Raw genomic sequence first — 13,022 nt, 5'->3', positions numbered from 1 at the left:
AGATTTGATAAGTTTGCTGTATTGCCAGACAAACAGAGATCCAGAGCTGACTGTCTGTGTGCCCACACCTCCTCAAGGAGGTATGACAGCCCACTATGAAACTGGAAATCAGGCTAGGGCAAAAACATTCCAACTGCTCCCTATCCCCTATCCCATCAGATTCCAGCTTCTCACCCACCTACAACGCCCTACAGAACATCACCCTTCACCCAGAACCTACATTTCTGCCACTACCCTACGCTCACCCTAGCCCTTTCGCTGTCTTGGATTTGCTTCTTCACTTGCGGGTGTGCCCTTTATGCTTGGAACTTCATCAGATTCAAAAAGGATTCAGCATTTAAATGGATAATGGGAACACCCAGAGTTACATTAGCTAAGCTTAGAAACATACAAGGAATATAAATCCTCCTGCTTCAGTCGAACCAGCCACTAACTGATGGGGTAGAGAAGAAGCTTCCCCCAGGAACAGGGGACTCTTTGATTGTCCATTTCAAGGTTTCTTGCACCTTCCTCTGAAATGTCTGGTACTAGCCATTATCAGAGACAGGATACTGTACTACAAGAACCACTGGTCTCATCTGGTATGGCATGTCCTATCTTCCATTGTCTGTCCAATTCTCTCTCCTCATTCAAATCCCCCTAAGATCTTCTCCAGAAATGCTCCTCCCCTGAGCTCCTGCCTGGATCAGCATGGAGCTCCCTGGGGACAGGGGCATGTCTTTCGCTTCTTCTCTGAGGGATTTATTCTAGCTGCGGAAGGCTAGCTCATTAGTACCGTGCTCCATGAATAAAACAGAGAAAAGGCACAGACATAGCAAATCCCCTGGCCTGCTTCCAACTGCTCAAAGGGCTTTCACCTTTCACTTCAGCCCCCTCCCACAGTGAGAGAGAACCACTCTAATGGTGGCCCAGTCATGGTGTTGCTGACAGGAACTGCCAGAACTTGGTGCCTTGGAATCATAAGGACATCAGCAGGAAACTTACAGATTTACCTGAGATGGTTTCACACGCACTTCCTTAGGTACCAGGGCCTGCAATGGGGTCAGACTGAAAGAGCTCTCCCTTGGGCTGGGAGTAATAGAATCTGTGCCAGGGTCAGATGGGGAGATAGCTCGTCAGGGTGCGGGTAGGGATAATGGAGTTTTGCACTGGCATCAAAAGGGACAAGAAGGCCATCAAGACGGAAGGTGGGAGGTTAATAGGTTCTGTGCCAGGGTCAGATGGGGAGAGACTTCCATTGGGCTGGGGTTAAAAGGGTCCATGCTGGTCACAGTGTGGTCCACAGAATTTGACAGCATGGCCTGATGCTGCCTTATCATTCATACGGATGCAGCTGATGGATACTGCAGAGCCCAGCTGCCAGGCTACATATTGATCCAAGCAGCCAGGCCACAAGGTGGGACCTGCAATTTCCACGAGCCACACCAGTGTATTCTGAATTAAATCAGACAACTTTGTCCCTCCTGCCCAGGTTCCTGGCTCCCCACTCCACCACATCCCCAAGGGCTATTGGCATCCTTACCCGGGAGGCCAGGCTGTCCTTACAGTGCAGGCTGATTCCACACTCATCGGTGATTTCAGAGAGGTCTTCATCCTCAAACTCTTCAAGGCTGATGTCATGGGTGAGCCTGGTGGAGGCAAAGACCATGCAGTTACTGCTAGGAAATGCCCACAGAGCTGTCTGGGCAGCATCAGGCTCCCAGCACTGGGCCCATCAGGAAAGGTGGGAGGGAGTGTGACACTTACAAGATGCATTGTTAAATGGGGTGCATACCAGCAGGGAGCATTGTACCTGGGCTAGAAAAGAGGGATTGGGGGTAGTTTCTCCAGTCTATATTGGGAAGACATGTGAGATCTACCTCTTGAATAGGGGTAGAGCTCCCCACCAGCTCTGCTCCTCCCACAGTGCCAGGTTTGGATACAGTCTGTGGTGACCCTGCTGGATGCCTTCTGTCGAGGTGTCTTCAGCATTGCTCTTCATCAACAAGGCCCAGAAAGCTGTCTCTCAAAGTGTGTTGGTGGGGAGACCGTGGCCAGACCCCTTCTGGGAAGATCAGCACGTGTACTGGTCTGGATAGTGCTGTGCTGGGGTCTGATGCTCTCCAGGCAGGGCCTTGTGGCTTCCAGGGAGAAGAGTGCTACTGTACATATTGCTGCTTGGCCTGGGCTCAAAGAATACCAGCTACTGCACACAAAGGAAAATACAAGGGGTCCCAAAGTAGGAAAGGGCTGGGGAAGGAAGTAGAGGGGGCAGGAAGAATCTGCATTCTCTTGCCCCTATTCCCAACAACAACGCATAGCTGGGTGGAACCAGAGAATTAACCTTTTAGGAACAAGATCCTATATTAGGAACACAGGAAGTGTCAGCCCAACTGAGATGGACTAGGATCCATCTAATCAGGTAACCTACTCTGACAGGAGTCAGTGGCAGATGCTTCAGAGGAAGGTACAAGAAATCCCCAGAGTGGACAATTATGTGAATCAACACATTATGTGAAACAACTCCTGGCAGTTAGTGGCTGGTTTATGCTCTAAAACACAGGAGATGTATATATTTTCCTTTTTTACATTTACTGTCTATCATTATCCATAAAAATACTCAATTCTTTTTTGAATCCATCTAAGCTCTTGGCTTTCAGTGGTACTTTGTGGTAGTGATTTCCACAGGCTAATTGTGCCTTGTTTACAAATGCATTTCCTTTTAGCAGTTTCATTGCACACCCCCTTATTCTTGTATTCGGAGAGCATGTGAATAGGAGCACCCAATTTCCCTTGTCCAAACATTAGTTATTTTATATACCTCCCTCATACATCTCTCATTTAGCATGTCTGTAAACCGAACAGTCTCTAGTCTCGTCTACATACAAATTTGCACCATTTTAACTAGAGATGTGGTTTTAAACTGATTTAGTGGAACTTTGTTGTAGAGACTGTTATTTCAGTTTACAAGTGGCTTCTTTTTGTTCAGAATAATATGTTTAAAAACAGATTATGGTAAACCAAAATACGCTACTCTTAAACTGAAATCAGAGCGGCTACACAGGGGTTTGCACCTGTTTAAATTTAAATCAGTTTTTAAGCCAGTTTAGTTAAATTAGTGCAAGTTGTGTGTGTAGATAAGGTTGCAGGCTATTTTCTCTACTCATACAGAAGAGCATTTTCATCACCAGTGTCCGAATCTAGCTGGAGCAGAGATTTTGTCCAGAAAACCGCAATGGCTAACATGGTCCATGGAGAAGAGAAGGCCCCAATAAAGGAACAGAGGCAAGGTCACGCTGGGATCTGGAAGAGCAGGAAGGGGAATGGGTCAGGGCTCCAGGTGATACAAGTGAGGAAAGGCAGGTGGAATAATTTACATAATCCACTGCTTCTCAGAATGACCTTTCAAAGACCCTTGGCCTATCTCACTCTTCAGGTTTGTTTAGATCCCCATCGGTCCTGGATGCCAAGGCAGCAGAGTTATTGTGCCAGAAAGCAGGAACCCGCCCCACCCTACCCCCTAATCATGTCCTTGCTGAATCCTCCTGAGACACCAAGGCAGCAGCAAGAAACATCCTTCCCTCCTGCTGGTAAGAACCTCAAGGGAATAGATGGCATTACGTCTAGAGAAGAGCATGTCAACTTGTCCGCTCCTAGAGAGACAGAGAAGAAAACGGGTAGGGAGGGTAATCTCGTCTCCTAGATATTTCTAAGGATCTAGCTCCCCTCCGAGGGTCCCTCTCGCATGCAGCCTCCTGACAGCGTCCAGCAGTGGGGAAGAGGCCATTTTGGGCAAGGGCATTGGGGCAAACCTCTGGGACTTTTACTATCTGCACAGAGCAGACAGGACCTGGGGGAAAGAGAGCCTGCAGCAGAGTGCTCCCTTCGGCTGATCTTTATTGCAGGGGTCGGCATTTGCACTGCTTCCTCAGCTGCTCTCAACAAACACCCCCTCTCGGCTTCCTCTTCACAGGCCTGAGCTTCCTCTGCCTTACAGCCACCTGGTGTCACTTATTACACTGGGACAAAATGAGCATGAAATGCTGGCATTCTGATTTGGGGGAGTTTGACACACACTGACACACACTTTGACACAAGGTGCCAAGTGAGGGGGAAACCAGACCCCATGTTCCCCAGCTGCTTCCCCCTCAGACTGCTTTTCTGTAGGAAGTGGGGAGAGAAGGTCTAGCAATGAACCATCAAAGCATGAATCGATTCCCTCTCCAGTTACACAGGGTCAGACAGGTTCTGCCACTAATGCTCATTCTCTCATGCACTGCTGAGAGTCAGGGCCCTGGGACAGAGAGAGACCCCCTTGTAGCTGAGCAAAACGGGGCCCTTACAAGATCCACGACTTCTCAGAAAGGCCTCTCAAAAAGCTATGGCTGCCCGCACTCCAAATGCTGCAGAACTGACCTCTTGGGGTGGCAGCTCCAGGCTCTCCCAGTGGGATGGCTGGAGAGCAGATAGTGCTCAGCTCTCTCTCTGGGACAAGGCGCAGCCATGCAAGCTAGAACTTTATCCGAGGGCTGCTTGCTGCAGTAAGCACTGGGGAGCCCACACGTTTATAGCCAGCCACGGGAAGCAGATATGCCAGGCCAGAGCTTGGAAGAATCACCTGGGGGCACCAAGATCTCCAATCCCTGTCAGCCCTCCCTCTCCATGAATCACCTGCGTTAACACTCCCCTTTCCTAAGGAGGTTCCCCTGCTCTCACCCCCTCCACCTGCTGCTAAAATAAACACATTTCCAGCAACTGCTCCTGCCTCAGGCACTGAGGGGCTCCCTGCGTGTGAGCCCATGACTGCTCTGATTGGGAGGACCCAGCAGTCTTGGCTGCTCTGGTCTCCTCTATACCCAGCTACCATGCAGCCCCATATGCAGCAAATAAACTATGGGCCAAGTATCTACCAAGTTCACTCCTGCTCTGCAAGCATCACATGCAGAAGGAGGGGATGCAACCAGAGGTGCTTGACTGCTTCCCAGCCCTCCCTTCCGACAGTTCCCTACCATTTCTCCCACTGATCCTCCAGCCAGCTCTCCTCTTCTGTGCTTGACTCCATTCTCAAGGCCAGCTGCATTTAAGAGGAACCCCTTTCTTGTTGTTTCAGGGCCACAGTCCAAGGAAGTTCTCCCCAGGGAGAGGAGCCAGGCTCAAAGGAGCTGAACTCTGTGTGTGCTGCCCCTCCGCTCGCCCCACCTCAGAGCCCGTTGCTTCCTGCGCCACTTTCTGCCTCCCCACTGCGCAATCTAGGGGAGCTCATTAAAAATAGATTGAATCAGCTGTCTTGGAAAAAAAATAACCCACTGAGCTGAGATGGTGCCAGGCCCTGTGCTCTGCCTGGGCCGCTGAGTCTCTCAGCCAGCCAGCCAGGCTCCTGCTCAATAGCAGTTCCTGCTCCCCCTCCCCCAGCCCCGTCCTTATCACCAGCAGACATGGTAGGGGGCATTGAGTTACCACATCACTGATACCAGCTCTGCAGAGGCACCTTCTCCTGCCCTTGCAAGGCCCCTACTTGATCTAGTCAGCCTCTGCATGGACCACAGTTCCAGGTGGAAATGGGCAGTTTGTGGCTTTTACTTGTCAATGAGAGAACCATCATTTCATCTACAAAAAGCAATTTAAAGGGGCAGCACAGTATTTAGACACACATGAAAGTTCCTGCCAAGGACAAGGTGGGGCTGCTTGTGTTTCATGTGCTTTCAGAAATGATCTAAATCTTCTCCCCCCACCCCCACATCCCTTTGCTGGCCCATTCTGGGTACAGTCTCTCTGCCCAGGGTCCGGCAATGTTGTGGTCCAGGACAGCAGTGAGCACAGCCAGCTCCCCTGGGTCAGGTGCTAAGGTTGGGTTCATTTCAAGCTTTTAAGAGAATGGAGGGGAGTTAGAACAATATCAACAGCTACTCTGGTAATCAAGCATTCAATTCCACAAGTTTAACAGGAACAAGCAAGATCTGCCCAATGACAGCATCATAATAGACAGACCTCTTGCTGCTTTTGAGCCCTGACACAGGGAGTGCAATGATCAGGGCTTGAAACACGTACCCAAAACATACTAGCCCAAGAACTAATCTTACCAGACAGGGCAGAGTCCCTGTGTTGTAACACCCCCAAACCACACCCCTCGTGAGTTAAACAAATTAACTATGTGTACTTTTTAATGGGTGCTGCACTGAAATGTAAGGTGTCACCAATTAACTTTCTATTTAATATCCTTTAAAAAGTGTAACTTACGTAATCTTCCTGGCTTTAATTCCACTTCCCCCATCTTCTTTCTTTCCTATAATAAATCATGAGGCATCTTTTCCTGTATTGTTTTTGGTGTCTATTTCCTCTTTTCCTCCTCTCTCTTCCTTTCCCTATATTTTCTTCTCTATATCCTCCCCTTCAATTTCTCTCTAATTTGTTTTCCCATCTCTCCCTCTCTCCCCCGCCCACTCCCTCACACTGAGGTGTCTGGTAACATTCCAAGCCTTAGGAGTCAGAGGACTAAACATGCTAAGCTAAAGATCGATGGGAAGATGTGGACAGCTAACTGTCCAGTAAAAATCAACCCCATTCCAGCTGCTGGGAAATGGGAGGTGCTGGAACCTCTACCATGGAGCTGTCCCTGGACTCTGCTTGCCATAGATTTTAAGGCCACAAGGGACCATTATGTTCTTCTAGAGTCTGACCTCCTGCATAACACAGGTCATGTAACTTCACCAAGTGATTCCTGCTGCATCAGATTCATAACTTGTGGTCAAACTAGAGCAGATGGTTTAGAAAGAGATTCAGTCATGATTTAGAGATTTCAAAAGATGGGGAATCTACCACATCCATAGGGTAATTCACCATGGGAACAGTTTACCTCACTGTTAAAAATGTGCACCTTATTTCTAGTCTGAATTTGCCTAGCCTCAACTTCCAGCCATTGGATGTAATTATACCTTTGTCTGTTAGACTAAAGAGACTTCTGCTATAAGCAGTCTTTTCCCCAAGTAGGTACTTGTAGACCATGATCAAGTAACCTCTTAGCTTTCTCTTTAAGTTAAAGCTAATTAGAGGGGAGCTTCTTTACTCTCACTCTCTGTAAGGCAGGTTTTCCAGATCTCCAATCATTCTTTTCTGAACCCTTTCTAGTTTGTCAGCATCATTGTTAAAGTGTGGACACCAGAACTGGACACAGTATTCCAGTATTGGTCATTCCAATGCCACATACAGAGGTAATAACACCTCCATATTTCTACCACTATTCTTTTGCATAATACATCCAAAGACTGCATTTGCTGTGCCACAGCACCACACTGGAAGCTCATGATCACTTGACCATCCACCATCACCCCAAAATCCTTTCCAGACTCTGTTTTCCAACTTATAGTTACCCTTCTTACAACTACGATTTACAGTCCTGGTTCCTAGATATACATTTGACTATATTAAAACTCATGGTAAATTGGACTCACTTGAACAACAAGTGATCCAGAGTGCTCTGTAACTGACCTGTCCTTATCATTTACTACTCCACCAGTTTTTGTGTCATCTGCAAACTTTATCAGCAATGATTTTATATTTTCTGGCAGATCATTGATAAAGATTATCAAGGGCTCACAGGCTCCATCTTTTATATCAGCTAGTAGGTGTCTGATACATTTTAAGTCCCTCAGCTGATGGAAGGGAGAAAGAGCTCTCTCTACCTATTTCCCCCTGCCCCTCCCATCCAGAAACTTCCTGGCTGCTGCAAGTGTAGGTCTCCATTTGCCCACCTCCATTTTTGATCCTCCTCCTCAGTGACTAGCTCCTACACTTGCCTCTGCTGCTGCTCAGAGCGTCCCCAAGCAATAGCAAAGTGAAACAACCCTCATTTCGATCAGTTTCACCACTGTCTGTAAAAATCTGAATAACTGCTGTCAGACCCAATAAGGCTCTGGTCAGTTTTCACTGTGAGCACTGGCAGAAGCAATGGAGCCATCAGTCTGCAGACTCAGGCAGATGTAGTTGCATCAATTATACCTAGGTGACTTGAAGATTTTCCTCACAACCATACGAGCCAGAAAATTTGCTTTTTAATGAAAGTTCAGATTCTGTATAAGTTGAAGGCATTCACCTGGAGAAGCTTCCTATTCACCCTAGGTGAGGGGATTTTTCAAGCCATGCTAACAATAATAATAATGATGATTAGCATTTACATAGCATGTTTCACCTCTCTGGTGCTCACACGCACAGCCCCCTTAAAAGAAAGGAAATATCATCTGCATGTTACAGGTTGTGAAACTGAGGCAGAGAGAGTAGAAGGGACTTGTCCAAGGTCACAACAGCAAGCCAGTGGCAGAGGCAGGAACAAAGCCCATGACAGTCCTGTCTCCCGGTCCCATGCTCAGTCTGCTAAACCACACTCCCTTTCAGAACCAGGAATAGGACCCAAAGTCCGTGCAGGCTCAGTCCACTAGACCAGTGTTTCTCAACCTTTTTGATACCAGGGACTGGCTTGCTGCCTTCCTAAACTGTGTCTGGGAGATCTCAAGGACTGGTGCTGGTCCACAGACCGGCCCTGGAGAAACACTGCACTAGACCACACAGTCTCTCTGCCTCCTCATTCTGAAGAGAACAAGGAAGTAGATCTAGACTTTGTGCAGTGCATGAGGGAGTATGCATGATGGCTGTTGGCTTTACAAGGTAACTCTTTCAGAGTTGTCCCATCTACCCACCATTCTTTGGAGAGGGGAGGAGGAGGGAGAATATAAGGCAGTCCATGACACCCTCCCACTCCACAAGATGAGCGCTTATGCAGGCTGATGTGGGCAGCATGGTAAATTGCCATATTAAAACATCAGAGGGGTATCCGTGTTAGTCTGGATCTGTAAAAGCGGCAAAGAGTCCTGTGGCACCTTATAGACTAGCAGACGTATTGGAGCATAAGCTTTTGTGAGTCTGACAAAGTGGGTATTCACCCACAAAAGCCTATGCTCCAATACGTCTGTTAGTCTAGAAGGTGCCACAGGACTCTTTGCCGCTTTTACATATTAAAACATGTTCCTTTCCATTAATTTTACCATCATCAGAGTCATAATTCTTTGTATTATTTCATGGACCAAGACTGCACCCACCCAAATCCTGTCAGCAGCAAAAGATTCAGTTGTCACGTCCCTAGCTGCTCTTGTCCAACCATGCCTCACTTTAGTAGGTATGTGTCTGTTATGAAATTAGCCTTCACTCCTTGAAAGGCCCAAGGTAGAATAGCAAGGAATGCTGCAACTCAAAATTGAGGTGCATTGACAGAGCTGTCCATGGTGCTTGTGCATTAAAAACTGAACACCAGCTGATCTTCTTCATTCCTGCTCCTGCAGGGATCCACACTGGCTTGGAAGAAGTCATTAGAATCCCCTCAAGGTGCTCAAACTCTTCCTAGCAACAGCTCACACCTGCATGAGCAACAAGCAGACAGCCAGGTCACTTCCTGCAAAATGCACCAGGTCCCAGAGCATGGAGAGATCTCCTTATTACCCAGCAGGCCAGTCTCCTTGTTACCTGTGACACTGTGTTTAGCAAGAGTTTCCTACCCAGGTGACTTAACATAGGCAAGGCAAATCACAAATGTGCCTTTGCAGGTGACACATCTTGCCTCTATCTGCACCTCAAAAGCTGCAGTCCCCAGTTACCAAAGCCAGTGGTAAAAGTTGCATTTTAATAACTTATGTTTCTCCAGGGCACTAACATACAGAAGTCACTTTACCTGCCACTTCAATGCAGCCACCTCTAGGGTAGGAGCTGGCAGCTGATTAACAGACACAGCCATGTATGCAACAGTTCAGGAAAGGAAGTGAAGAATAATTCTGTGTCCATCTGAACCTGTGGAGGGAATGTAGGATCACAGAACAGAATCACCTGAGCTGGAATTTGGCCAGGATAGCAAGGCTAGCACCCTGACTTACGAAATTGCAAAGAGATCTTTGATGAACAGAAGCAGTCAGGACTTTGTTCTGATATTCCATCTGCAAGTCAGCACCGTACAGGGGCATTCAGTACAGCACTAGTTTAGAGGGAAACACCTTTGTGGCTGGGCTCTAGTTCCTGTTCCCCCCCACAGGAATCAGAGGGTCTTTTGCTTAACCCAAAGAGAAACATCCTCAGAGAAGCCTAATTTTGTATAACATTAAAACAAATGCCCTGCCCATTGCCTCTGAGCTGACTACTCAGCCACCCCAACACATACAACAGACAAACCAACCTGCAGCACAGGGCTTGATTTCCACCTCAGCCTAGACTCCCCTGAGCTTCCTGGGGAAATACAAAGAGGTTCATTACCTTTTCCTAGAGACTGCCCTCTCTTTAGAAGCCCTTCTAATAGGAATGCTGCCCAACTCCCTTTGTTATAGTCAGACTCCCAGAGGGATTCAGGTATTGTCACTCAACTTCCCTGAACCATGCAAATAGCTCCTCTAGGGGGTAGCTTTCCCAGGAGCCCTGCTGTCCAGCATCTAGACTGATGCTATGGCTCTTCATTAGAAAAGCTGGAAATGGGTGTGCCTCAGGGCCAAAAGATCCCCCCAAAACATCTCTGCCACCCACCACTCCCTTCTGTTACATTCCTAACACCACTTCCTGCAGCATCTCTTCCAGGTTTTCTCTGGATGGCTCCCTTCCGAATACTGGTTACCTTCCAAGTTCTTCTCAGACTCAGTACAGAGTGATTTGTCCGCAGGCTGCTAAAGGGAGCTCCCCCCGCACACACACACTTTCTTCTTTCTCAGACCTGGTCACTGCTACGGACAGGGTACAGATTCATTGGTGCTCTGCACCTTATGCAGTCATTTACACCAGTGTAAAGTAGGTGTAAAACACCACCAAGTCAGAATGCTTACCCGGTGGTGTCAATGACTACACAAGGTGTAGGGTTGTGTAGAATTGGGCCTGGGGCCACTAGCAGCTGCAAGCTTTGCATAACGCTTTGCACCCCACGGCTGCTTTAAAAGTGAAGCTCCTACATCAACTATCGAGAGCTCCTTTAGGAACAGAATTTCAGGAGAAGCATCTTTCACTTGTCTCCATCCCTATCCCCTCCTCCCTGGGCACAGACTAGGAAACACTAACACAGCTGGAACAGCCTGACTCCTGTCCCAGCTCAAGGATGAGCAGTGGACAATCCTTCCCCAGAGAGCTGGCAAACAGCTCTGGTGAAAAACCTTCTGTGAAACTCATCCTGCTGGGCCCTCACCCTGGCTCAGACAGCCCTGACACACTCTACTCTGGCCTGCACAACTGGTCATCCCCGACATGGCCACAACCAGACTACAGAACTATTAGCAGCCACACAGAGGCCTCTTCCTCCAGCTGACAGGTAATTTAGAGTTAGAAAGTCCAATGAGTGGCAGGAAAAATTTCTGACAATAACACTGCAAAGAAAGATATCCTGCAGCCTGGTCGGGTGTCTCCTTAGTAACTAGGGTTGACTGGCCCCCAGGGCTCTAGCCCTTAAGGGGGCAAGCCACCCTGTTACAGAGTAGAAGTAGGAATTGGAGGATGAGACAGTGCAAAGAAAAACTTGGGCTGAATCTCAGGAGGTTCTTGGCAGTGCGGTACGTGAGGCTGTGGGACTGTCTCCCAAAGAAAGGGAAGGGAGCCTCATTGCTTGGGATATTTAAAGCTGATGGGGGCACAACCCTGGAGACTAGATTGTAGGGACCAATCCAGCCTTTGGGTCAGGGGACAAATGGACTAGATGGAACCTAATGGGACTTTTCCATCTCTAACATCTAGAATTCCCCTCACTGAGACAAGGTGACCACCCAAGGAGGCTGCCCTAGAAAAGAAGGGCCTCATCCCACACTCTCCCCACACTGTTGCTTCCCAGACCCTTTTCAGATGGTGTGAGGCCTTCATACTAGATAACTGATCAAAACTTCTCGTCCCCACTCATCGCCTCCATTTGGGGGCTATCTGGCAGTGCCTCTTCCATGTTAAAGGGGATACACCACCTCATGGCTCTGCTGTCCTTTGCTGGGAGCCTGTGTGTTGCCATTCAGAAGGGGTAGGAATAGCAGCAGCAAATGTGGGTGGGATACCCCTTGCGCCGGGAGCACAGCATTCACATGTCCTCGTGGTTCATTCAGCACTTCACTTCACCCTTGACTGAAGTCTCTGCTGCCCTTTTCAGCCCAGAACAATGGAAGCCCTAAGGCAACCCAAGAGTGGGAGGTCTCTCCTCTCACAGGTGCTGGAGCTGAGTTGGCTACAGTAGAAAGGATGGGTTTGGGGGGCAGGATGCTTGCCAGTGACTTTTGGACTCTATCACCCCAGATACTCTCTGTTTACACAGCTTCCCACTCCCCAATGCTTACACCTGCCAGATAACACACCCTGGCATGGAAGCAAGTGTGTGTGTGGGGGTGTCCAACTCCCCCTCACACCCCTAAATATTTCAACATTATCTCTGGGTCTTCAAAATTCATCCCCAAATTCAGAGACCTCAAAACTGTTTCCTTCAGTCCCAAGATCCTCATCCCAAACTCCAGGCTCCTGGAATGATTTGCCCTAACTTCAGAGACCTCTGAGTTCTCTCCATTAAATCTCAGGGCTCTGACACCTCCCCATACAAGGTATGACTATTCCCTGCTCCCTTTCTCATTAAAAGCTGCTTCCTGAGAATTTGGACTCCACTTCTGGAGACCTGGACAACAGAAGGAGCTGGCACCTTGCTCTTTCTTACCTGGGTGTTGCTGTTTACATTGGAGAGGACAGAGCCCAGGAGACAAACGTTGTATCTAGGACAGCAGCACACAGCAAGCCTGAGACTGTCACGGGACCAGGCTGAGCTGAGCTCTGCTGCTCAGCTCACATTACCCAGCTCTGTGGCTGAGCCTCTTCTCCATGGTGGACCTTTCCAGAGGCAGCTTTAATTGCTTAATTTGCATGGTTTATGCAGCCATGTTGCATGCAATGGCTTCAAACAAATCAAACAGGCAGCATTAGAACTAAAAGAAAGAGAGTGGACTGCTATTTACAGAGCCCCACAAAGCTGTTTAGCAGAGGAAACTCCAGAATCAAATGACAGTCTGCACAGG

At 48.3% G+C, this 13,022-nt stretch overlaps 1 protein-coding gene across 2 annotated transcripts in view; it reads right to left on the bottom strand.

The window, feature by feature from the left end:
- MAPK8IP1 (mitogen-activated protein kinase 8 interacting protein 1) overlaps positions 1–13,022 on the bottom strand; it is a 48,069-nt gene that overhangs the window by 32,954 nt on the left and 2,093 nt on the right. The window contains exon 2 of one of the 2 annotated variants that reach the window (XM_073348139.1): positions 1,523–1,628. The exons of the other annotated variant lie outside the window; for it this stretch is intronic. Coding sequence (XP_073204240.1) covers positions 1,523–1,628 — 106 coding nt within the window. The remainder of the gene's footprint in view (positions 1–1,522; positions 1,629–13,022) is intronic. 2 annotated transcript variants of the gene reach the window in all.

The sequence above is a fragment of the Lepidochelys kempii genome, chromosome 6 (genome assembly GCF_965140265.1).
Source record: "Lepidochelys kempii isolate rLepKem1 chromosome 6, rLepKem1.hap2, whole genome shotgun sequence".
NCBI classification, from domain to species: domain Eukaryota; kingdom Metazoa; phylum Chordata; order Testudines; family Cheloniidae; genus Lepidochelys; species Lepidochelys kempii.
Note: the sequence above shows the minus strand (reverse complement) of the source record. Positions and strands in the feature narration are given on the sequence as shown.